General features: G+C 34.9%; 2 protein-coding genes across 16 annotated transcripts in view; one reads left to right on the top strand and one right to left on the bottom strand.

The window, feature by feature from the left end:
* The window catches only part of LOC148850580 (uncharacterized), a 53,789-nt gene extending 47,776 nt beyond the window's left edge, over nt 1-6,013 (top strand). For 2 of the 3 annotated variants that reach the window (XM_088946700.1, XM_088946699.1), the window contains exons 12-16: nt 3,173-3,244; nt 3,353-3,454; nt 3,535-3,581; nt 3,836-3,863; nt 5,558-6,013. In XM_088946700.1, the coding sequence (XP_088802826.1) occupies nt 3,173-3,244; nt 3,353-3,454; nt 3,535-3,581; nt 3,836-3,863; nt 5,558-5,653 (345 nt within the window). In that variant the 3' untranslated portion in view covers nt 5,654-6,013. The remainder of the gene's footprint in view (nt 1-3,172; nt 3,245-3,352; nt 3,455-3,534; nt 3,582-3,835; nt 3,864-5,557) is intronic. The other variant, XR_016099612.1, reaches the window with a different exon arrangement.
* Nucleotides 6,014-10,196: 4,183 nt separating this feature from the next.
* Nucleotides 10,197-22,477, bottom strand: LOC148850579 (putative bifunctional riboflavin biosynthesis protein RIBA 2, chloroplastic). 13 transcript variants are annotated; one of them, XM_088946307.1, is made up of 11 exons: nt 22,235-22,367; nt 22,117-22,167; nt 21,907-22,014; nt 20,669-21,827; nt 20,438-20,514; nt 19,010-19,406; nt 18,705-18,926; nt 17,062-17,384; nt 12,764-12,893; nt 11,519-11,815; nt 10,197-10,835 (listed from the first exon to the last, which is right to left on the bottom strand). In XM_088946307.1, exons 5-11 carry the CDS (start codon nt 20,482-20,484, stop codon nt 10,572-10,574), a joined length of 1,680 nt encoding a protein of 559 aa, XP_088802433.1. In that variant the 5' UTR covers nt 20,485-20,514; nt 20,669-21,827; nt 21,907-22,014; nt 22,117-22,167; nt 22,235-22,367; the 3' UTR covers nt 10,197-10,571. The 13 variants fall into 13 exon arrangements, with proteins under 13 accessions (XP_088802433.1, XP_088802430.1, XP_088802436.1 ...); XM_088946304.1 differs by having other exon boundaries at nt 20,669-21,812; XM_088946310.1 differs by lacking the exon at nt 22,235-22,367 and having other exon boundaries at nt 20,669-21,155; nt 21,256-21,342; nt 21,731-21,827; nt 21,907-22,213.
* Between the last annotated feature and the right edge of the window lie 1,593 nt (nt 22,478-24,070).

The raw sequence follows: 24,070 nt of genomic DNA, 5'->3' as shown, positions 1-24,070 counted from the left end.
AAATACAGAAAATTTAAGTAAATTCCAAATTTGATTCTTCAACTCCTGCATTAGGCAGCTAAAGTAGAAAAAGAATCTTCCTACAAGACGCTAACATGAAATAAAAAGGGGAAAACCTGGTTACCACTTTTATGATACCTATTATTAAGAAAGATGATAAAACTAACTTAAGAATGAGGTAATGGAATAACCACCTACTGAAATGTTTCTAGATAACTCTACAATTAAAGTTCTCTCATTTTTTGATGTCCAAAACATTGTGATATTATCAAAAGTATAAACAAATTGTAGAGAACACTGATGTGGACCCGACTGTGTTCGTATTACAGTAGTAGACAGTTAGTTATGTTAGTTTTTCAGTTGTTAGTTGGTAGTTTATTTCAGCCTTATGTTATTAGTTTTTATCTTATTATTTTGCCATGTAAGCAATAAGGGTAATCCGGCCCTTTTGCAGTTATTAGAATATGAATATAAATTACAAGAGTGGGGCGGCAATTGCTTGTAACCCTCTCTCTTTTCTGAAATTTCTCTTCGTGTTCTCCTTCTCTTCTCCTCTTCTTCCTTATTTTCTTCTTCTTATTTTCAATCTTTATTTGTTTTCTGATTAAAACCTAAGACAGGTTGTAGTCTTGTTCGACTACTTAAATATATAACTATTGCTGATAAAAAGCATAAATAAATATTGTAAATCTGAGATTGATCCTTGGTTAGAGGAACAATAGTTACTTGATACTTCAGTTGTATGATTTTAGATGAATATGGTGGCTTTTTCCATCTGTGCCATGAAATACTTCACATTGACATGAGATTGTCTAAACGAATTCCTATTGTGCTTGAAATACTAATTATCGAACATACCTTTGGGTATTCAAATTAAATTGCATGACTTCTTGGAAAGAAAAAGATAATTTTAAAAGCTTACTCTGGTAGTCATTCAAAGAAATTTTTATTGTGTAGTATGAAAGGTCCATCATTGCATTTAAGTGCTACAAATTTTAATTTTAAACACTTGGCTTTTGTTTATTTATTATTTTTTAAGGATAGCTGGTCTTGAGGATCTATATTTTCTGTATCTTTTGCTTATTTATTGATGATGATGTTCCCTGCAAACTTTTTGCAGGTTTAGCTATAAAACTAAAACATATCTTTTCCTCATACCTAATAAGTATACTCTTTTTAGGGTTACCTTCATCTTCTTTCTTGGTCACTGATGTGGGCAGACAAGCAAGATTTATGCAGTACCTCAAGTGAACAATAGGCAAGGAAATATGGAGCTGAAAACAATAAAAACAAACTGGATGTTTATAGATTTCAGAACTAAACATGATTTAGAACTCCTCCTGGAACTGTTCTGCTACTGTAGTAATGGCGTCAAACTGGCCTCTTGTGCGGACACAACAATAGAGGTATTGGAAGGGCTTGCTCAAAATCCAAGTCTAATACTTGAAAATCCTAGTTGAAGTTGGCAAAAGTCTTGGTTTGTTCCTTTTGGGTGATGAGACTTTTGTTAGAAGAACAATTGAAGAGATTGAAAGGAGGGAAGAGAGTCTGAAAAGGTGTCAGTTGGAGGAGGAGAGATCTGGAACAAGGTAAATGATGAGTGGGAGGAGTATAGGTGGCTCTCATTGCTGCCATCTCTCTGCATGATCTTTTCTTCTTTTGGTGGTTAGTAGTTGTCTTTGGGTTTGGGGGTCAGGGGATAGTTGAATCTGTTTGGGTGGTGGGGGGGGTATGTTGGTTATTTTGTTTCGGAGTTTTGTTGTTTGTTTGGCGTAGTTGTCTGTTTCTCAGCTCCTGGGTGAGTACTTGTCACCTTCTTTTCTTCTATTCTCTTTTTCTTTTTAATGAATTGTTCTTTATTATCAAAAAAGAAGAAACAACCCCCTTTTCTTCTACAAGTCTCAATGGCTTATTGGAAAAGCCAACCAAAATATTTACAGGTAAGCTCCTAGAATATCCTGTCTTCGCTTTCTAATATTGTGCCCTTTTATTGCTGATATTTTGGTGTGGTTTTTCTCTTTGTTTGGTGTAGGTTGAATCTGCCAATGGGGGTGAATGAGCTTTTTGAATTTCCACCTTTGTTTGGCCTAAGAGAAGGGGAAGAATTATATGGAGATGTGTGACAATTGCATTGGTTTGGACCCCATTGGAAGAAAGGAATATAGGGATTTTTTTCAGAGGAAAGAAGCAAAGAAGTAAGAGAATGTTTGATCACAAGGGTAAAACACTGGATTAGAACTTTGGATCACTTCTCACAGTTCTCCTTTGATGATGTATAGAGGAACTGGAAGGAGGTGGCTAGGAATTCATCTAAGAAGTATAGAATAAATGCAATGTGGATGCCTCTTTCTGGAGGCTATATGAAGCTAAATTCTAATGGGAGCAGTCAAGGAAACCAGATGCCTCTAGAATTGGAAGGGTGATGAGAGATAAAGGCAGTTGTGTCGTAGCTTCATTTTTTCCAGTCCAGTGGGAGTGGATGATTCCGTCAAGGATGAACTGTTGGCTGCCTTGCAAGGAGTATATACAGATTGCATATTTACTGAATATAACTCGGAGATTGAAGGGGATCCAAAACTGGTGATGGCTGCTGGAACGAGAGTCTATTTTATGGTTTTTTGAAATGAGATGAAGGAATTTAAATGGTTTGCCAGAAATATGAATGTGAATATTTTGGGGGAGGAGATCAACTAGACAACTAATGGGATGGCAGATGCTCTAGCTAAGCAAGGGGTAAACATAAATTAGTTGTATTCAGTGCAGTTATAATATATATATTTTTTATTTTGTTTTTTTGTAATGGTAGCTCCTCGTGCTTCTTCAAGAGAAGCTTGTACTGATTATATATTTTCTGCCTTGATAAAATTTTACTTCATTTATAAAAAAAATACCCCCTTCACAAACATCTCCATAAGAGCAAAAAGCAACTATAAACAACCCCTTTTTTTATATATATTTTTTTCTCTTTGGGACTCATCATTGTCAATAATTAGGTTTTAGTTATGTGATAGTACAGTTTGATCTATTCATTCTCCTTCAGGTAATTGCATTCCTTAGGTCTTAGATTATTCATTATTCAAGGGAAACCACATTACTATTTTTATAATATGAACAGCTTAAACTGCATATTGTGATACTTGATACTTCTATTTGATTAAATTTTCTTATGTAGGGGGTACTGAAATTGAAACATACTGCAATGGCTGATGATGTTCGCCCCATTGATCCTACATGCAATTGTATGGTATGCCTATTGATGTGACTCCTTATTTTGCTAAAACTATTTGTTTACCAATTGCACATAAATTACAGTATGATCTTTTTTTTCCCTTGATTTTTCTTGTTTCTGTAGGTTTGCAAAAACTATTCAAGAGCATACATCCATTGTCTTGTCACCAAAGATGCTATGGGATCTCAACTTCTCTCATACCACAATCTCTATTATATGATGAAGGTAAAAGCATTAAATCTTTCCTAACGGTTTCTGATTTGATTGGTTTCCATTTAATGAGTAAACTGCTTTCTGATTTACAGCTTGGTAGAGATCTGCACACATCAATAATTCAGGGATGTTTTCCGGAGTATGTTTTCCCTCTTAACATCATAACCTGTTTAGGAGGAACTAAAAGATGATTTGATTAATATCCAACTAAGTTGTTGAATTCATTATGCTTATTTTGTTATTGTTATTGTTATTGTTATTGTTAAATGGTACTCCAACTCTATTGGTCCATTTATTCCTAAAAATTTTATCTTTTATTTATCGTTATCGTTATCGTTATCGTCATTGTTATTGTTATTGTTATTTATTATTTGTTTGTTATCGTTTATGCAGGTTTGTGTGTGGGTTCCTACAGAAAATGGTACTCCAACTCTATTGGTCCATTTATTCCTAAAAATTTTATCTTTTATTTATTTTCAACAAATGGCTATTAGTTAGAGTAGAAAAGTATGAAGGTGGATTATAAATGTTACTATTTACACCCTCAAATCTTTGAATTTATACCTTGTTGAAAAATTATGCCCTTACTTGGGTGTAATACAAAAAGATGTAAAAGAGAATAATGCCTATTCAAATAAAACATTCTCAACACTCCCCTTCAAGCTGGGCATAGATATCTCTCTTGCCCTGCTTGCCCAAATCACTATCAAATTTTGACTTAGGAACCCCCTTAGTAAGGCCAATAGCAAGTTGGTGTCCGTCTACTATGTGTTGTGTGCAGTTATGTTGGACAGGGTTATAGGCAATGTTTTGACTTAGGAACCCCCTTCACAATAGCTGCTTGATACCCTCCATTTTTTTTGTAAATTGCCACAATCGTTCATTTGCCCAGGTGGCAAGTAAGCAATTCAATCATCCAGGTCAAATAGGTCAACCCTTGATGTCATAACTAAATTATAAAAATTAATAAAGATAAAAACAGAAATATGGAAAAAATATTAACTTTGTAAAAAAACATTTGGGCACATCTTTAATATTATATACTAATCATATTACAAAAACTCTGTGAGAAATAAAACTTTTTTTATAAACAAATATAAAAAATTGTAGAAAATTTTGGACACATCTTTCCTAAAATTGCCTTGTGCAAAGCACATGTACATTTGCTAGTGTGTGTATATGTCAAGTTTTGGTCCTAGCTGGGTTGGCCAGGCCTAGATCTAGCTTGGCCAGGGCCCAGGCCAGGCCAAAGATAAAATAGCTTGCTCGGGCCTGGAAATTTGCAGACTGGACAAGGCTGGGTCATAAATGATAATCCCTAATTGAGCATCATGTTTCCAAAATTTCAGATGTTCTCATTGACACCCTTAGCATCATTTATAGGGCTTTAATTGATGGTTAAGCCTCCTTATTTAAAATTCAAATCAGAACAACTGATGAGTTAAATTAATCGAGTCCTACAGAAAAGTATTAGTTGTCCATGTGCAACCCAATAGAAATAGAAAAAAGAATTAATTGAAAAGTAGAGCCAAATATGTTAGCTGTCCAGGTTTGAGATGGAAGTTTAAATACCCTTTTTAAAAGAAAAATATCAATTACATCACCATAGTCCTTAACTGGGAAAAAAACTAAAAGATTCTTTTATTTCAATTTCTAAATATAATCACCTCCCTTTCATCAAATGACAAGAGCATCTGAAATGATCAACTATGTACAATTTATCATGAAATACAGTAGTTGTGCAAAGTCAGTTTTCAGACATGGTAGTTTGCTTCCTTTTGCCATATTTAGATTTTAGACTGATCTATATCATTTTCTAGTAGTTTCCTGATTCCTTGATGTTCAATCTGCTTTGGATTTGTGATATTTTTTCTCCTTTCTGTTAAAACTAATTTTAACTGGTGCCTAAAGCAGCTGGCTTGAATTTGTGCTGGATATATCCACCCTACCTGGTATTGTTAAGTTGTCCCTCAGAATCATTGTTAATAGAAGTTTCCATAAAAAGAAGTTTTGTTATTTGGTATTGTGACTCCTGTCTGAGGGAGACAGATTGTGCAAATCCCCCACATAATTAAGCTTGTTTGGTGGAACCTCTAAATGGTTGTTATTTTACAGTTCCCCAAAGGTGATGTCCCCGAATGGGTTTGCAATGCCATGGAGGTTGCTGGAATCGACATTTCTTCCTGCTGTGCTCCCTTCTCTTCATCCTGAGGTTAGGTGTAGTTAGACTGAAAGGAGTTGGTTTTTTCCTAAGCATAAGGAAATAATAATGAAAGACGGCTCATATAATTGAGGGCATTGTCTCATGTCCAGACTTTTTTTAATCAAAGGCAGCTTATATTTTGTAGTGAATATGCTGCTTGAATAGGAATTGCATCTAATTTATGAAATTTTAATCAACTTATTGGCATTACAGACTGGCAGCATAAGTTTTGTAGAGGATATGCTGCCGAAATTGTTTTTAATAGTTGCTGTAAGCAATTTGTATCTGCATTTTATTGATATACTTGTATCAAGTTACGCTAGTTTTTTATCTCTGATGCAAGCCATAAATGATATATTTCTTAAGCACGCCTTGTTGTATATCACTATATCCTTGATGTTTCTTTGTTTACATTTTTTTTTTTTCATTTCATCTTCAAGTGTGGATATCCGTCTTTGTTTCTTTCTTTTTTAAAACCCTCAACTGCTTCAGTGGCCGAACTGAGTGAGTGGCATCTTGGACTATGGGTGTCATCAAGCAGATTTTGAGCTACCTAATATTGCAAGGCATATTTGGTTGATTACTATATCCTTAAGTAATTTAATTCAGCTAATTAAAACCGTAACACAAAAAAACCCCATATGCCTTTCAAACTATTTCCTTTTCAGAAGCTCTTTCTTAAAAGCTATATAGAAAGAATTTAGCAAACCAAATAGCAAATAGTAAACTAATGCTTATTCTCTTGGTTTTGTAATAGACAGAGTCGCTTACCCCCGGTAGATTCAATGTGCTTCAATCATGCACACAAGGAATTAAGGATTAATAAATTGTACTCAAAAGCAAAGCTTAAAGTATCAATATAGACCAATATGCATGTTGATATACATAATATACCTTAACAAAACAGGTTCGAGAACGGAAAATTAGGGAAGAAAAGGATATTAGAAGCAGAAGTATATACGTGGTCATCACCATTGTTATTGTACATCATTATCACCATTTCCCCGACCCCTGTGGAGAAATGGGGTGGGAATGGGGATGGGGAAATTTTCATCCCAGTTGATAGGGATGGGGTGAGGATGGGAAGAGTATTCCCCGGCCCTATTAATATATGTTGTAATATATTTAAAATTTATTAATAAGATTGTAAATTATTTTATTTTATTTTTTAAATAAAATAAAAAATAAAAACAAAATGATTGACATCACAAAAAATCATGGGAGTGGGGAACCCCGTTGGGATGGAGATGGGGAGAGTGGCTCCCCGCCCTGTTGTCTTATCTAACACAGATTAGCTGAACTGTATAATTTATTATCGCAAGAATGGGGATGGAGAGAGTGGCTCCCCACTCCGTTGCCATACCTAACACACAGATTAGCTGAACTGTATAATTTATTATCGTACATATCTGCCATTTTCATATATTCGATACAGTTTTGGGGTTAAGATTGTTAGATTGAACTTACCTTAATTAAAGATTTATTGGTAAAGTTATCATGTTATATTTCCCCCCGACCCATAACCACCCAGTCCTGGTACAAGCGGCATTTGATACCCAAGTCTTGTTTTTATATCATATTTATGCCAATTTCTATATGCATTTCCAAAGCTTATTACCAGTGTGATGCAAGGGTTTTGTTAAGCAAAAGTTAAACAATACAAACACATAAGAGTATACAATTGTTTTATATTTTAATTTTTATATTTTATATACTATTTTTAATAATTTTTTTGCAATACAAAAATAACAATAATTAATTTCAACAAGGATGGTTCATCAAACTGAAGAAACCGACCAACCTGACCTAACTTGACTTGAGTTAATCAGTTTTCTAGTATTTTCCAATCAGTTTTAGTTTGATAATTTCCCAACCCAACCAGGTTGGGTCAGTTTTGGTTAGGCCATTTGTAAATCAACAAAAATCAAGTCGATCTTACCATATTATATATATATATATATATATAATACAGAAATGTGGGAAATGCTCATATTTCTTAGTCTAAAATATTTTATATTATAAATTTAAAGTATTTATTTATTTTTTAATAATATTGTTATAATTTGTTAAGTTTTAATTTAACTTTTAAGTTTATATCTTTTGAACCGATCGACCAAATTGATACAACCCGAGTTAGCCAATTTTTACTAATGGTTATTTAGTTTCGGGTAGACCTATGCATAGGTAGGGCCGAGCCGGACTTTACCTCTTTATAAATAGATAATGACCAGGCCTGAGCCCAAGCCCGAAGCCTGATCTAGACAAATACTTTACATTATATTAATTAAAATATTATTAATAATATATTATATATTTTATAATATTCTATACATTATAATATATAATACCTTTTTCACTAATAATTTTATTATTATATAATATATATTATGTATTATTAATATATATTGTAATTTTACTATATATAATATTATTGGGTTAGGCTCAGGACAGGCTTATTTCGGAAAGCTCAAGCCCAACCCAAAAAATAGTCAGGCCCAATATTTAAAGCCCGAGCCTAAGCTTGCGGGCTTAAAATGTTGCCTAAGCCTGATTTAGAATGGGCAGAGCCAAGCCAACCCATTGGGCTACCCGGCCCATGAGCAGGTCTAGTTTTCAAGTGACCAACCCCTCAACCAACCAAGTTGGTTTAATTGACCAAACAGCCTTCAACCAAACCGAAATGATCCATGAACACCTAATTTTAGCTAAATGAATATTCTAACCTCTAATAAATAATAATAGTTTAATATCCAATAATTATGAGACTTTATAACGAAAATACACAAAGATTAAAAATAAATTTATAATGAAAATACTACAAGTAACTAATAAATATACAATGAATACAATAATTATGAAAATACAATAAATACTATTAATATATTAAATTAGTCAATAAATAGTGTAACATCCAATAATAGTTTAATCTCTAACAAATATTAATCAATAAATAATAACAAAAAATACAATAAATTAAATTTAAAATTTAAATAATGATATTTTAATCTCCAATAATTATTGAAAATTTTTCATTAAATAACAAAACCAAAATAGATTTATACATAATTGTTAAAAATATAATTATCACAAATACAATAAATAATTACTAAAAACACACTAAATATTAATTTTAGTATATACAAATATATAATAAATATAAATAAATATTTTAAAATTAGTAATAATAAAAAATATTTTTTGAAAGTTATTACATAATTCTTTATATTCTTCTATTTTTAATTAATATTCAAAATATGATTTAGTTATTAATTTTTATATTTAACATATTTAAAAATTAGTTACAATATTATTTAGTTATTTAAATAATGTCATTATTTAAATTTTAAAATATTAATTATTTATTGAATTTAATAATCTATAAAATTATAATTTATATTATTATTATATACTTTCGTTATTACTTTTATGAAACATAAAACTATTATTAATTCAAATATTATGAGATCTGTTATAATTACTTTTCTACTTGTAAGAAATTTTTTAAATTTATTACATAATTTAGTTATTTTAACCATTTAAAATTTAGTTATGTTAAATATTTCATTATTTAAAATATTTAGTTATTTAAATGTTTAAATAATATCTAAAATATTTAGTTTTTTATTTCAATTTTATTTACTTAAAAGTTATTATGTAATTTTCAATATTATGTTATATAATTATTTAGCTATTTTTGATATTTTGTTATTTAAAGAATTTAGTTATTGAAATATTTAAATAATATTTTTTTTATTTTAAATTTTTATTATGTGAACAACGTTTAAATAATTGTCACTTAAACTTAAAAATATTATTTAGTCATTAAATTGATTATATTATGTTTTTGTGTTTATAGTACATATTTTAAAGTTATTACGAAATTTATTTATAATATTTAAATAACTCTTAAATTTTATTAATTCAAACTTTATTTAGATGGAAATAGATCAAAAGTGGGAGAGGATAAATAGAAATTAGAGATAATTTAGGGGAAGGTGGGGTATACTGGTATAGCAGTGCCACTTTGGCTACATATTATAAAACTAAATCTCTCTTTCTTTCCTTGATAATTAACTCCCTTGTCACGTGACTTAATGGGTGGACTGGGTAGGAAAGAGGAGAAAAGAGAGAGTGAAAGGAAGAATTGGAAAGGGGAAAGGGTGAAAGGAGAGGTTTAAGGAGAGAAGAGAGAAGGGGGAATGGGAGGAGAGGGATTTTGACATGGGACCTAATTGCTTGGGAATTTTTCGCTGTTTGGGAATTTCTTCCACATGACATTGTGACACGTTGCCCTCTTGCCACTTCACTTAAAAGAATGTTGGGAGCAAATATTCTTTTACCCCACATCCTTGGTTCTTTTGCACAGGAGGCCCACAAACAACCCAGGTTGATTTTTTTAGAAACGGCCGAACCGCCAAAGTGTTTGGGCGAAAGTGACATCCAGAGCGAGAAACAGTGGAACGGTTCAGAGACTTGGGATCGTACCCCCGTTGTTTAGTCCATCAAAAGAAATTAAAAAAAAAAAAGAAGGCATGCCTCAAACAAATTGGATTTTATCGGAAGGTTGCGTCCTCCACAAAGCTGTATAGAATTCAAGAGGGAAAAGTAGAACATTCCAAGTCATAGACGGATCATGGATAATATCTGACTTGCACTTCAATTTCAAAACTAACTGGCATTTATTGAAGCCAAAAACTTCTCGAAATTTCCACCCTAGGCCAAGTGAATTGGGTCGGAGGACAACCCTTGAATCTGTGAAGCCCTGCCCTTGGATCACAAGAACCCCCCCCCCCAACCCCAACAGTCAAATGCAACATAACGCCATTAAATGAATTATTGATGGATTGCGAATTCACACATACAAAAATGAGATGCACGAATGCAGCATAATATGCACCTCTATATCGTATCTTCCAGCAGGCAGCATCATGTGTCAGCATTCGATGTCTGACTAGTTGCTGGTTTTCCATTTCCACCTGTATGTCCATTTAGATGGCCATTGAATTCAGGATTGTAAATATGACCCATTTTCAAACGTTTTGTCTCCAAATACCTCCTGTTCTCTTCTGTTATTGGAGTCAACAACGGGACCCTGCCCACAACTTCCAAACCATAGCCTTTGAGCCCAATGTACTTTGAAGGGTTGTTTGTCATCAGCCTCATGGTACGAACACCAAGATCTCGCAATATCTGCAATTAGTATGACAATTAATTCAACTATCTGAATGGAGTCTACTGTCAAAAAATGGAAACTCTGCAATCAGAAAATAACCAAAATAATTAACCAATTATATGTTTATTCTGTGAACAATGAAATCTACTTCAAAGTTACACAAACACCGTAACCCACCCAATACTCTAGAACTTAGGTTTTTTTTTGGTTCAAAATTGAGACTCCTACAATTTGGATAAGCTTCATGCTCCCTATCCACTCTACATCAGGTCACTGAGGGTGGATGTAGTGGCCTGCTCCTGGCTTGTCAGGTTTAACCAAAAAGTTGGTTAAAGGCCATTACCCAATGTTGGTCCCAGCTATCTGGGGTCTTGGGAGGGGTGGACTGGATATGGTCCTAACCATTTGTACAAAGTGCATGCTTTCAGACTTGAACCTGTGTTCTCATGCATGACAGCCCAATATTTTACCGTTACACCTTAGCAATGGCCCCTAACCAGAAAGGATGGTTGTCATCGCCTTTTCTTTTCTTTCTTTTTTTTTTTTTTTTTGGTGGGGGGGCTGACAATTGACCACTACAGCAATACAAAGTGGTGGATTCTTGAAAAACCAGAAGACCAATAACCCAAAGAACAATTTTATGCTCACTGATTTGATTATTTTAGCAAGAAGCCACATTGATGGCTTCAAACTTCAGTACCTGTGCACCAATACCATACTCTCGTGAATCAACAGGCAATCCCAGTTCTTCATTTGCTTCTACAGTGTCACGTCCATCATCCTGTAGGTTGTATGCTCGGAGCTTGTGGCCCAAACCAATGCCTCTCCCCTCGTGTCCACGAAGGTAAACTAATACACCCCTACCAGCTGTCTCAATGATCTTCATTGCAAGTGCCAGTTGGTTCCCACAGTCGCATTTGGCTGACCCAAATATGTCTCCAGTTAGGCATTCAGAGTGTACTCTTACAAGAATATCGTGCCCATCCCCAATTTCACCCTGTTTACATCATGAAAGCAATTATCATAACCAATAAAACATAAATACACTAACTGGAAATTATACCTCTTGATTTTGGGACATGGTAGGGAAGGATGTATTGTTCTAACCACAGCAATGATTTTGATCCTAACATTAGCAACAAAAATAGAAAAATCTTCTTTTTAGACAAGTATACTGTTGGGACCCAAACACTCCCTCCGAACCCAACTATAGGAGTGGAGCAGGCCACCACCGAGCAGCATTTCACTAGAAGACAGAGAGGCTAGCGTGACACGCGGCAGAGCCTCCCAGAGTTAGTTACACTGCCATCAGAAGATATTCTCTCCATGATTGCATACATGTAGGCCAGCTATATAAGGCCCTGATCATGTAATAAGTGGCGTGAATGAATATCCCTTTCAGCTCTCTCTCTGTCATTTTCTTCCAACCTTTCCACTTTCTCCCCCCCCCCCCCCCATCTTCTGTTTCAGGAGGTTAAGCCACCCTCGAAGGGGCTTCCAAGGTGAGCGGTAACGGTAACTCATCATATACATGCCATAAGACCAGATGCATCCGTTATCTCAGTACAATAAGGCCAACAGGTTTTATGCTGTGTAAGTTATCTTAGGCTGAACCAACTTCTTCATGTAGCAGCACAGAGTACAGCTCCAGTTCAGTTGCATATCAATTTAATTTAAATGTGTTCTTTTAGCTAGCAGGATAGGTTGGTTGATAAAAATATGATACCTTAACAAATCATTGGTGACCATTTTGAATGTCACAGAGTGAAGACACATATGGCCTCTTTTTACATTAGAATATTCCCAAACAGCCAACATATGGCCTCTTTTTACATTATTTTAAGTTTTGTCTGTCCTGTATGCACTCAGAGATTTCAGTAATTCATAAGATATGGAAAAAGAAAAGAAAATGCATATGCATGAATACTTCAATTCCAGACCTTACCTTAACCATCGCAATATGCTCCATTCCATCCAGCAATGACTTATAACAGTAGGCCCTGAAAGCTCCCCATGCTAGGGGTAATGGTGCAGCAGAAGCCCTCTCCACCAATTTGTCTCTCTTCCTCCTATATCTGCCAATTGTGAACATTGTTTAGAACTTAGAACAGAACTTTGTTCCATCAGATACAATAATAGAACAAAAAACCAGCTACCATGTAAAGAAATTGTATTATTTTCCAGAAAGGGAAAGTAATTGTTAGATGTGACAATTGATGCAAAATGACAATCTGAAAATCTCCATTGTATGGACACCACTCAATAGACTTCATTTTGAGAGATCACTAAATTTGTGACAACAGGACAGAAAATGATGTTCTACCATGCTAGGTTCTTACCTAAGATGTGTCCTTTGTCTGGTGCCACAGGACCTGTAATATAGTCCAGAGCACCATAATATGCCCATATCCTGTATAATAAGGGATGTGAAGAACTCTACATCTTAACCCCATCTTAAATGGCTTTCTCTATCTGATGTAGGATGATAAGAGAATATCCTGATAGGGTGAAGAAGGGGTATTAAAGATCCAAATTATGAGTTACATCTAATGATCTAAATAGAGAAGAAAAAGAAAAGAGAAGAATATTACATCTTTGGTGATAAAACAAAGAATAGAAATGAGAGAGCAAGAAGGCCAAACTTTTGTCTGCAGGTAACTTCAAGACAAACTTTTATTCTGTTCATTCAACTTCTAAAACAACTCCAATAACACTGTACTAATCCTACTACAACTAAACAAGCAAGAAACAATTCCAAGATTGATCCAAAGAAATAGAACGACTCAAATCTTGTCATATATTGACCCCCACGGTGCTCTGGCATTTGACGCACTCTGGGTAAAAATTAAAGTAGAGAGGAAGGACACCCTTACACTTCATGCCATCTAACAGCTAAATTGACCAAAACTTCCTCAAAACCTGTTGGATTTACAAGATCTTGGTCTCGTTGAATAGATAACTCAAAAAATGGCAGTCAGCTTCTATATGTTTTTATCCTCTTATGAAAAATTCGGTTTGATAAAATACGAACAGCAGTTTGATTGGCACAATACAACTTCATGGGTGTTGATATAGAATATCCAATCTCCTGAAGCAACTGTTGCAGCACATGTAGTTGTAGGTACATGTTCACCACGACTGCAATAGCACAGAAGGCGCTAAACCAATGCTACAAAACGCCCGCGACGAGTTTACAACTCGTCACAAATTTGCGATGAACTCAAAGCCTGCACAGACTTGCGATGAGCTCAAAGCCTACACGAGCTTGCGATGAGCTCAAGGTCACCACAGACCTGTGATGAACTCAAAGCCATTGTATCGATGACAAACTCAAGGTCGCCACGGACCTGCAATGAACCCAAAGCTATCACGAGCTTGCGATGAGCTCAGAGCCATCGCGAACTTGCGATGAGTTCAGAGCCATCACAAATCAGCAACGAACAAAAATATAATGACTACCGATATCACTCGCGACAGGACGTCTACCGATATCAGACCCGCAAAAGGAAGTAGTATACGTGTACTATGAGAATCCTTAGACAAAAGGAAATCTCGTCCTGGAGAGATCTCGTAAGACACGTGGCGAACCCTTAGTAGTATCCCCCTAATAACTGACACTGAATCGAAGATTCCCTTTCCAAATGGGAATCAAACTCTTTTGGCTCATTCCTTTCAAGACCTCGGGATCTCTCCCTATAAAAGGAGGCATGAATCATAACGAACACACAATTCTGTCAATAAAAGTCCTTAGCCTACCCTTTTTCCCTCTACTTACCTTCGTCTTTCAAGGAGACCACCGCATGTAGCCTTACCACACCACTCACAAAAGTATGAGCCATAGTCTCATACTCAACTTCAACAGTCAATACTATTCTTGCAACCACACTATAACCAAATTACTTTGTAGAAAAATACAATACCCTGTAGTGGACCTTCTATCAATCATAGAATTGGGTCAACCAGCACTTATAAAATCTTTGATCTCCAGGTGACCATTGGCCTTGTATATATACCACATCCAAGCATACCTTTCAAGTAGCACATGATTCTAACTAATACATCCCAATGAGGAATACATGGTTGTTGCATAAACTGAATCAGCATAATGACTGCAAAATAGATATTTGGCTACAATTGTAAAGTAATTCAGCTTTTTAATCAATCTCCTATACCTTCCTGGATCATCAAGTAATTTACGCTAATCACTACTCAATTTAGTGTTCGGTACATTAGAGACTATGTTGCCTTGGCACAAATAACCCTATCTCATCAAGGGTCAAGACAATTTCCTTTAACACAAGTTAATGCTATTACTTGATCAAGCCACTTCAATGCCCGAAAACTATCTCAGCTTACCAATATCATTGATCTAAAAATGTTGTTATAAAGAGTGCATTTCTGCCAGAGCCTTTCTATGCCCTGGAAATTAGTCATGGTGGTGACAATGTCACCAACATAAACTACTAATTTAATGTTTCTAGAGGTTATGACAATGTCATCAGCCTGGTGAATGGTCAACTTGGTATTGTTTCATCCCAAATTCCTTTACCACTTCACTAAATATTCCAACCAAGCTCTTCACAATTGCTTCAACCCATAAACTGTTCTGCATAGCCTACACAACATATTTTTGGTTCCTAAATGGCAAACTTGAGAGGTTACCCTAGTCAGTTGCTACACATAAACATAAACTGAGACAATTCTGCCCTTAACAAGTATGGGATAGAAGTTAAACATAATAACATAAACTGAAATAATACCAACAGCCCTACACCTAATGCCATCTAACAACTAAAATGACCAAAACTCTCTCAAAATCAAAACATGTTGGATTTACAAGACCTTGATCTCATTGGATAGACAACTCAGTAATTTATCTAATGACACCAAAATCATGTAAAACATATAAGTTTCAGAGCTTGAAAAAATAGGCTGAAAGAGAGTGACATTAATACAATGTGAACTTTACAAAATTCTAAAATACTCTCCAATAAACATTTCAAACTATATAACCCTCTAAGACAATATACCTTACTACTAAGGCACTAAATAATTAGAAAAAAAACTCTTAAAAAATTAAATTGACCAATAACCTAAAAAACTATGAAATTGCAACTGGGGTACGAACTTAAAGAACTTCATTTCTTCTTCCCAGGTTTCATTCCATTTGCATGTCTGCAGCACTATCACAGTAAGTTTAAAAAGTATAAAGGATCTTGAGTCATTGAATGTTCCACACTTCCCTTCAAACTTAAGAATCAGGCAAAATCTGATGGTCTAAATGGAAAGAACTTTTTGGGCCTGTCACATAGTTGCTACTTTTCTTTTCTCCCCTTATGGTTTGAATGAGGGTGCCTCTCTCAGCATATCAAAGTCATATACATATTAGAAGCTATAGAAGCAGCCTTTTGTGCTGGATGTACTGCCTTCTATAGATGAAATGCCAAAACTAACATGCCTACCAGTGCTACATATACATAAGAATACCTAGAAAAGACTTGCAAGCAACATCGTTTACAAAGTTAATGATGTGCAATGATTTGCAAGAATGCCTATATATCAGTATTGATTTAGATAAGAATACAGGTACAACTAGAGCTAGGTTGGCTGAGGTTAAGGTCAACCCTAGCTCAACCTGATCTGTTAAAACCTCAACCCTAAGCCTAACCAATCCAATCTTCAACCCGAGGTTCTCAACCCCAACCCAACCCGATCAATGAGAACAGGTTGGTTGGGTTGGGTTTAGGTTGGACCTTTACCAACCAAATATGCAAAGGTATGCATAACTGCATATTATCATACTCATTAAACTACACATACTGTATATGAAAACAACACATAGATGTCATAGTATAATAAATTTAAACAATAGACCACCCTTAATCATCATTAACTCTCCTCCTCTCACATAAACGTACTTGTATGCATAAAACAATACATGTATCACACATAATCTACAAGAACATATAATTAGAAGTGCAATACACCAGTTTCTGCTTAGGTCAAGTTGTGAAACAAAACTATATATTAGGCTAGCATTTTCCAACCCTACCCAACTCTATTTTTTTCAGGCTGGATTTGGGTTGGCCCAACCCAAGTTGCACTCATGGATAAGAATGATGGCAATATGCAACTACTAGGGGGGAGACCTTTGTTTAGTTAAAAGAACAAATGCATCTTAATATGTTCTTATAACAACAGATAGATTAAGATTTTTTCCCAAGAGATGTTATTATCTTGTACCTAATTAAATCAGCAATGGATATGATTTTTAAGTTCTCTCTCTGTGCAAATTGCCGGAGCTTGGGCAACCGAGCCATGGAACCATCATCATCCACAATCTCACATAGAATTGCAACAGGATCTAACCCCGCCAACACAGCGAGATCAACAGAAGCTTCTGTATGTCCAGCTCTTTTCAGAACACCCCCCTCCCTATACTTCAAAGGAAATATATGACCTGGGCGGTTGAAATCCTCAGGCTTTGAATCTTTTGATGCTAGAGCCAATACAGTTGTTGCCCTATCATGAGCTGATACCCCAGTGGTTGTACCATGTTTTGCATCCTGCAGAAGTGCATTATAGTCAAGATAGAATGTGACAGCTGATCAAGATAAGAAAGCATAAACATCTAACTATTTAAGATAGGCTTCCATTTCTACTGGTTAATTGAAATGTGCATTTCAATTGATTGTTTGTATCAGAAATTGAACAAAAATGCAAAATGCTTACTGTCAAGTAAGTTTATATCAAGTCAGCTAACAATCAAACAAATGGGGGAGATGTTAGAAATCACTTGAGGTAAATGATAAAACTCAAGAGAAAAATAGCCATTTCCATAAAGGGTACCTTATCGAGACAAAAGAACATGGGAATCAAAGGTATTCCAAAGAAAAGGGAAAAAGATATTGTAACTAGAATGTCTTAACTGAAATAATCTAGAAAAACCATCAACATGAATGAAAAAACTACAGCATAATTTAAGGACAAGATAAAAATGAGGGATTGTAATACCTAATAAACTAGAGGGAAAAAGTGTCATGTCAGTCTCCTTAAACAAATTAAGCTTTCTTAACTTTTTAAGTACCATGGCCTCTCAAAATACAATACAAATGTAGCAATCAAAAGGACTGAAACCATGACTATTGATAGCAATTACTTGTGAAATTGAACCCTGTTACCTAGATACAGCAAAGACACAGTAAGGATAAGTCTTGGATGCAGAGTTTACATAGATAATAAAAGCATCTGGCATAAATATGACCCAGGTTAAACTATTCATTTATAAAATGGAATCATTTCATTTGAGTTGTGTATAGCATTTGAACCCACATTCTCATAACCTGAAATGGATTTATTTAAGGTTGTGAAAAACTGTAAATGAATTCATTTGCAAGAAATAGCCTCATTGGTTTGTTTATGCTAGGGTAGCCTGGATAGATCCTACAGATTATGGGATTGATGCAACTTTTTGTAGTGCAGCACTCAGGGGTGTCAATAGCACTTGGGTTCACCTAGTGGGGTTCCATTATTATGCTGTTCAGTTCCCCTATACTACTTGACTCTCTTTGATCATTTTTTAAGCTCTAAAATGAAAAAAGGAAAACCACAACGAAGTCATTTTAATCCATGGTGCATCCAAACAGGCTATTAGCAGAGTTTCTGTTCATCATACTTCAAATTAGTCATGGAGGAACCCATACTGAGTTATTTAAAATTTTAAATAGCCTATGATTAAGGTGAACTAAAATTGGCATCCAACTTTCTAGCAAGTTTAATTTATACTGAATATCATTGATTAAGTACAATTTCTTTCTTCTGCCCAATGCTATTACACCTTCATAAGCCATTATTCCAACTATGCCAAGATGAACCAGAATACATACCACTGAAACTGTGAATGCTGTGCAAAGCTTCTCATCATTCTCCTTTGTTGCTACCATCAGAGGAAGTTCTAGCCTCTCTAGGTCTTCTCCTTTCATGCTTACACACACGATTCCAGTTCCATGTTTTACAATAAAAGCCATAGTTGCAGTTGTTACCAGTGATGCCGCCATTATCAGATCTCCCTCATTTTCTCTGTCTTCATCGTCTACAACAATGACTAGCTGTACATGAGCTTTAAGTTAGTAACAATTTAAATGACAACAAGTAGGCCCTACAACCTAAATCAAGATGACTAGGAAGAAACCTTGCCCTGACGGATGTCTTCAATGGCCTCTGGAATAGAAGAGAAGCCTTCTGTAGGATAATCCAAGTCCACTTCATCCTTATTAACAAAAAAATCATCACTAGTGGAAGCAACATCTGTTGCAAGTGTTCCAAATGCTACTGCATCAGGTTGCATCTCAACACCTTTCTCTCTGTCTCCGTCAATAAGAGAACTTTGTCCTACATCTGCATTGCCTTCGGGATAAGATAAGAGACCACCTTCTCCAGATACTAAAGTTGCCCTGGCTTTATAGTCACCCTTGAGTTTTAAGCATGGTTTTCTACTTAGATTGGCGAAGGCTAAATCTGATGTTATTCCATTTGCATTGAATGTATTCATACTATGCAATCCATTGAAGCAGTTGAATTTACAGCATCTACAGAAAGTAGATATGTTATTCTTATTTGTGCACAGTCAAGATAAAGGACAAAAGAAGTCAATTATAAGGTTTTAAACCTATAAATGCACTACCCTTGCATGAACTAAGACTTCAAATTTTACAACCTTCTAACTTGAGTTTAGGAACTCATTATTTCTGAGCAGAACAAAAAGAAATCCAATTTTTAAAAGTTCATAATTATAAAAGTATGCACTTCTCTTTCATAAAGGAGACTACAAGAGCATAGTCATTAGGGATAAACCATCTACTATTATGCATGAGAACACATGTTAGGCAAACCTGGGGATCAGGGAGGTATAGAGATCCTTTTATGTAATGAATTTCCATGGTTACAGTCAAGCTAATATGGAGGAGTTCGTAACCAGTGAAATCTATCAAAACACAAATAGTAGCGTCAAAAATATTGGACCTAATTGACCTAATAAAAACAAGTAAAACCACCACTTTCTTCTTCAACCAAGCAGGGATATTGAAACTGATCATAAAAATAGACAACAAAACAATTCCCATGGCCCAAATTACGATAATTAAAATAAACGGCCAAAATAAATTCAAAAAATAAAAGCAACAAAAAATCCTGAGAGGAACTAAGAACGGAGAACTGGTTGGATAAATAAAACACTAAGGAAGCATAACGTGTTGAGAAGACAAAGTGAAATGAACAGGCGGGAATGATCATTCTTTTACATTTTTCATAGAATTCATTACAAAATAGAAGAACCCATTTCCATCCAATCTACACTGAAAAGAAAGGCAAAAACATATGAAATTTGTTCATAGAAGGTTTAAACAATACTCCAACACAAATTCGAACTAAAGCCAACTACCGTAGAGGAAAAACATAGTAACCCATGATCTGTATGCGCTTCTCGTTCAAAGATGTAATAAACAATATTTCCATGGAAAATTAGGTATACGTGACAAGATAAAAAGATCCTGAAATCCAAAACATAAGCCCAAATAAGAGATTTCAATATAAGAGGAAAAATGAGAGAAGGTGAGCTCACTGTGAAGAGAAGATAACAGTATGTGACGAGAGGTTGATGGACGCCATTGCTCCCGCTCTCAAATGTTTCAATTTGACCTGCTTTAACCAAAACCAAGTGCGGTTTCTTCTTACATGTGCATAGAGAAGCCACCGAACTCGAGAAATAACGATAAGCAGCAGCAAAACATGGGAGAAAAACGCAACGAAAAAAGGGCTTCGAAAAAAACTAAAAAAAAAGTCGTTAGCCCACCACCAATGAATAGACGGCTAGGATTCTGTCTAACCAATACAGATGCAATGAACATTGATATCCCCAGTACGACGGCTTGATTCTTTGAACCTTGGATTCCAAGCTAAAGTCGGACCCGACCTTTTGGAGTCGGTAATCCAAGGGCCGTTGTCATTGCTTCACTCAGCTTAGCCCCGTGGTCCTGTGGATTGCGGAACATGTTCAGATATTCTTATGTGGCCTATGCTTATTTAACGTGGCCAGCTCAAAAGGTCCTCCTTCAGTCAAAGAGATCCCGTGCCCGTCCCTCCGAGTCCGGATATGCTCCTTTCCCAACGCGCCTTACATCGATCTCACAGTATGTTCTGACCGTACATCAAGAATATCTCTTATAGTTATTTATTATTCATAATAAGATGTTCTTAGGATGTGGCTGAGGTAGGTATAAGAGAGTCCGAATCTGTTCCTCATATTGTGCGCCTCACATAGATCTCACAGCATGTCCTGACTGCACATCGAGAATATCTCTTGTCCTTTAACTTATTATTCATGTAGAGATGTTCCTAATATAGGGTGGGATATGACTGTGAGGTCGGTGCAAAACATACTATGTGAGGAGCAGATCCCAATTCGTTCCAGCGGACTTGCACTGACCAAAGCAGAAGTTGTCCCAATGGTGCTACGGTAAAACTCTCCTGATAAAAAAATTAAAAATAAAACATGAGTTGAGTATCTTGAGTTTGATTAGTTACCAACTGGTTTGGTGGATTATGGCTTTGTTGTAGCACACACATGGGATCAAATCCCATTGCCACACCAGGGTTGGGGCCTTTCACATCGCCACCCCATAATGCCACAGAGTACATCCCCGCCATGTATTGGGAACATCTCCCGATAATAGTATTAATCCCAATCATCATCGAGATAATATTAACATCTCCGGCGGGGATGTGCTATGGGGCGTTGTGGGGCGGAGATATGATATCCTTTATGGTATGGGGATGGGCTACACGTTGTTTAGCTCCAACAAAAAAAAAAAGTAATTGAAACACTAAAAGAAATTATTTGGAAAAATAAAAGTACAAAACGCCTAAACTGCCGTCATAACGGTCATAACGGTGACGGTTGTAAAGTCCACCCATTCTCCCAGTTGCTTTCTAATCTCCTGAAAGTGAAAAACCTACAAATAAGACATTTCTTTATCAAAAGAGAAACGATCCACGGAAGGAAAATCTATACTGATGGAAAGATAAGATTACCGGAAGGACTTTGAATTGCAGCTCCTTTCTAATTTACTAGTAGCCCTTCTATAAACAGCATCTTGTCCATAAATTTGACATTAATCCGCCGATAGATTTAGTCCACCTCTAAAAAACTTAGTTATTAGGAAACTATAAAAAGACCCTAAAAACAATCACATGATTATTTACCACTTTGATGATATTGAATTTTTTTTAAATTAATGATACCGATTGATTGGTTAGAAGATCTTCCGGAATCATAAGCGGGGCCCTGAACCCCTACAAAAGAAAATATATCAAAAGGACATACAAAAACTCCATCAAAAAGACGTGGTTGATATTTTACCGGAGCGAAACTGGATAATTCAACAACGAATATCACACTTTTTGGCGTCAAGAGAAAAAGTAAAAACAACGAAGATCGCTTTCCGGTTGCACTTGCATAGATCAAATATATGAGGGCAAGCTTAAACTATAATACATTCGAAGCCACAAACAGACCTGCAGCTCCGCTAGTTTTATCAGTTCCCCAACGCTATTTGCTCTCAGGAAGAGAGAGAGAGAGAGAGAGGTGAGGAGAGAGGACCTAAGAGCTAAAGAGATGAGATGGAATGGCTTGATTTATATTCATTTTTCTGGGTTGGTGGTGTAATAGGGTACATGATCACTTACCACAAGAACTAGAGAAAAAAATCATCAGATAGCAACTTTTAACCGTCGATTAAATTCATAGATTATTTTGATATCTCTTACACTGTATGATATATGCATAACATCTGTAAACCTGTGTTTATCCTGATTGCTTGTGAAGTAGGATCTATTATTTGGCAGAATCCTATCCCCCTTACATGGACACAAGGCAGCTGAAGAGTGCACCCGTATCTCTTTTGATGAGAACACTCGTATTGTAGCATTGCCCCAAAATAAATTAATTCGTGCATATTCATCCCACGTTCAACACGCCTGTCCAGCTGATCAATATTGTATTTTTTTTTTCTTTTTGAGTTCGACTATGATACTGAAAAATTTTGTGACTAATCAACCCGTATAGAAGAAGAGCTAATGGATTAGGTGGTATTGTATTTTTAGAAAAGAAAACTAGTGAATGACCCGTATTAATGATTTTTATTATCATTTTTTGTTACTATTTATAAACTGTCATTTTTTAAGACGCTCATATATTCTATGGGTCCACATAAATTGACTTATATGTCAAACCCGTAAAATTATACGGGTCATTAAATTCAAATTGAAACATTTATTACTTTAATCTAACCATTATTATTATTAATTTATTTTAGTATTTGATTTAATTTTTTTGTTATTTAGTAATAATATTAACTAAATTTGTAATTATTTAAATATTTACTCAAAATATTTTTTTCCAACCGAGCATAATTATTATATAATAGATTTGTTAATTTATATTTTCCATTTAAGAATAAACATTAATGATTTGGCTTAACAATTTTAACGACTATTAATAAATATTGATTCTTATTTAAGGTTTAATTACTGTATTTGGTAATTATAATGGGGCATGCTTTGAATAAACATTAATGGTAACTGATGATTGTTATTTTGTTTTTTTACTATTTACTTAAATAAGTACTTGGTGACTGTTATTATTATTTACTTAATTCAGTATTTTTGAGTAAGTAATTATTTGATTTAATCTGAATTATTTCATTTTTTTAAATTATTTGTAATAGACATTTAGGGTAGGCTCTTTATTTGATTTAAGAGACTTACCATGTTTTATCTAGATAATGACCTCGTACTAAGGGGCAACTACAGTATCATTTAATTTAAAATTTACTATTTAACAATAAAAAATCAATGTCTTATTAAGCAACCCACCTTTCAGAAAAGTATCAATAACTTTGAAATCATTTATCTATTTATAAAATAGTAAACTTAGATGTATGTTTACAACAATACCACCAATGCTACTTAATATTTAGGGACATATGAATGGATAAAAGCCATTTATGGTATCCATTCAAAGAGGTAAAGAATGAAGAAAATCATTCAAAGAGTTGCTAAGAAAAACAATCCATGCCAAACAACATTTGCAATGCATCCATCCTCTAAAGTAAGAAATGAAAAATATATGACTGCAATCAAATCATTATCATGTATGGCTACAATCAACTGATAATATAATTAGGACTCTGAAGCC

The sequence above is a fragment of the Nelumbo lutea genome, chromosome 5 (genome assembly GCF_056320005.1).
Source record: "Nelumbo lutea isolate HS-2025 chromosome 5, American lotus-T2T, whole genome shotgun sequence".
Classification (NCBI taxonomy): Eukaryota; Viridiplantae; Streptophyta; class Magnoliopsida; order Proteales; family Nelumbonaceae; genus Nelumbo; species Nelumbo lutea.
The sequence above is the reverse complement of the archived record's forward strand: the minus strand, read 5'-3'. Positions and strand labels throughout refer to the sequence as shown.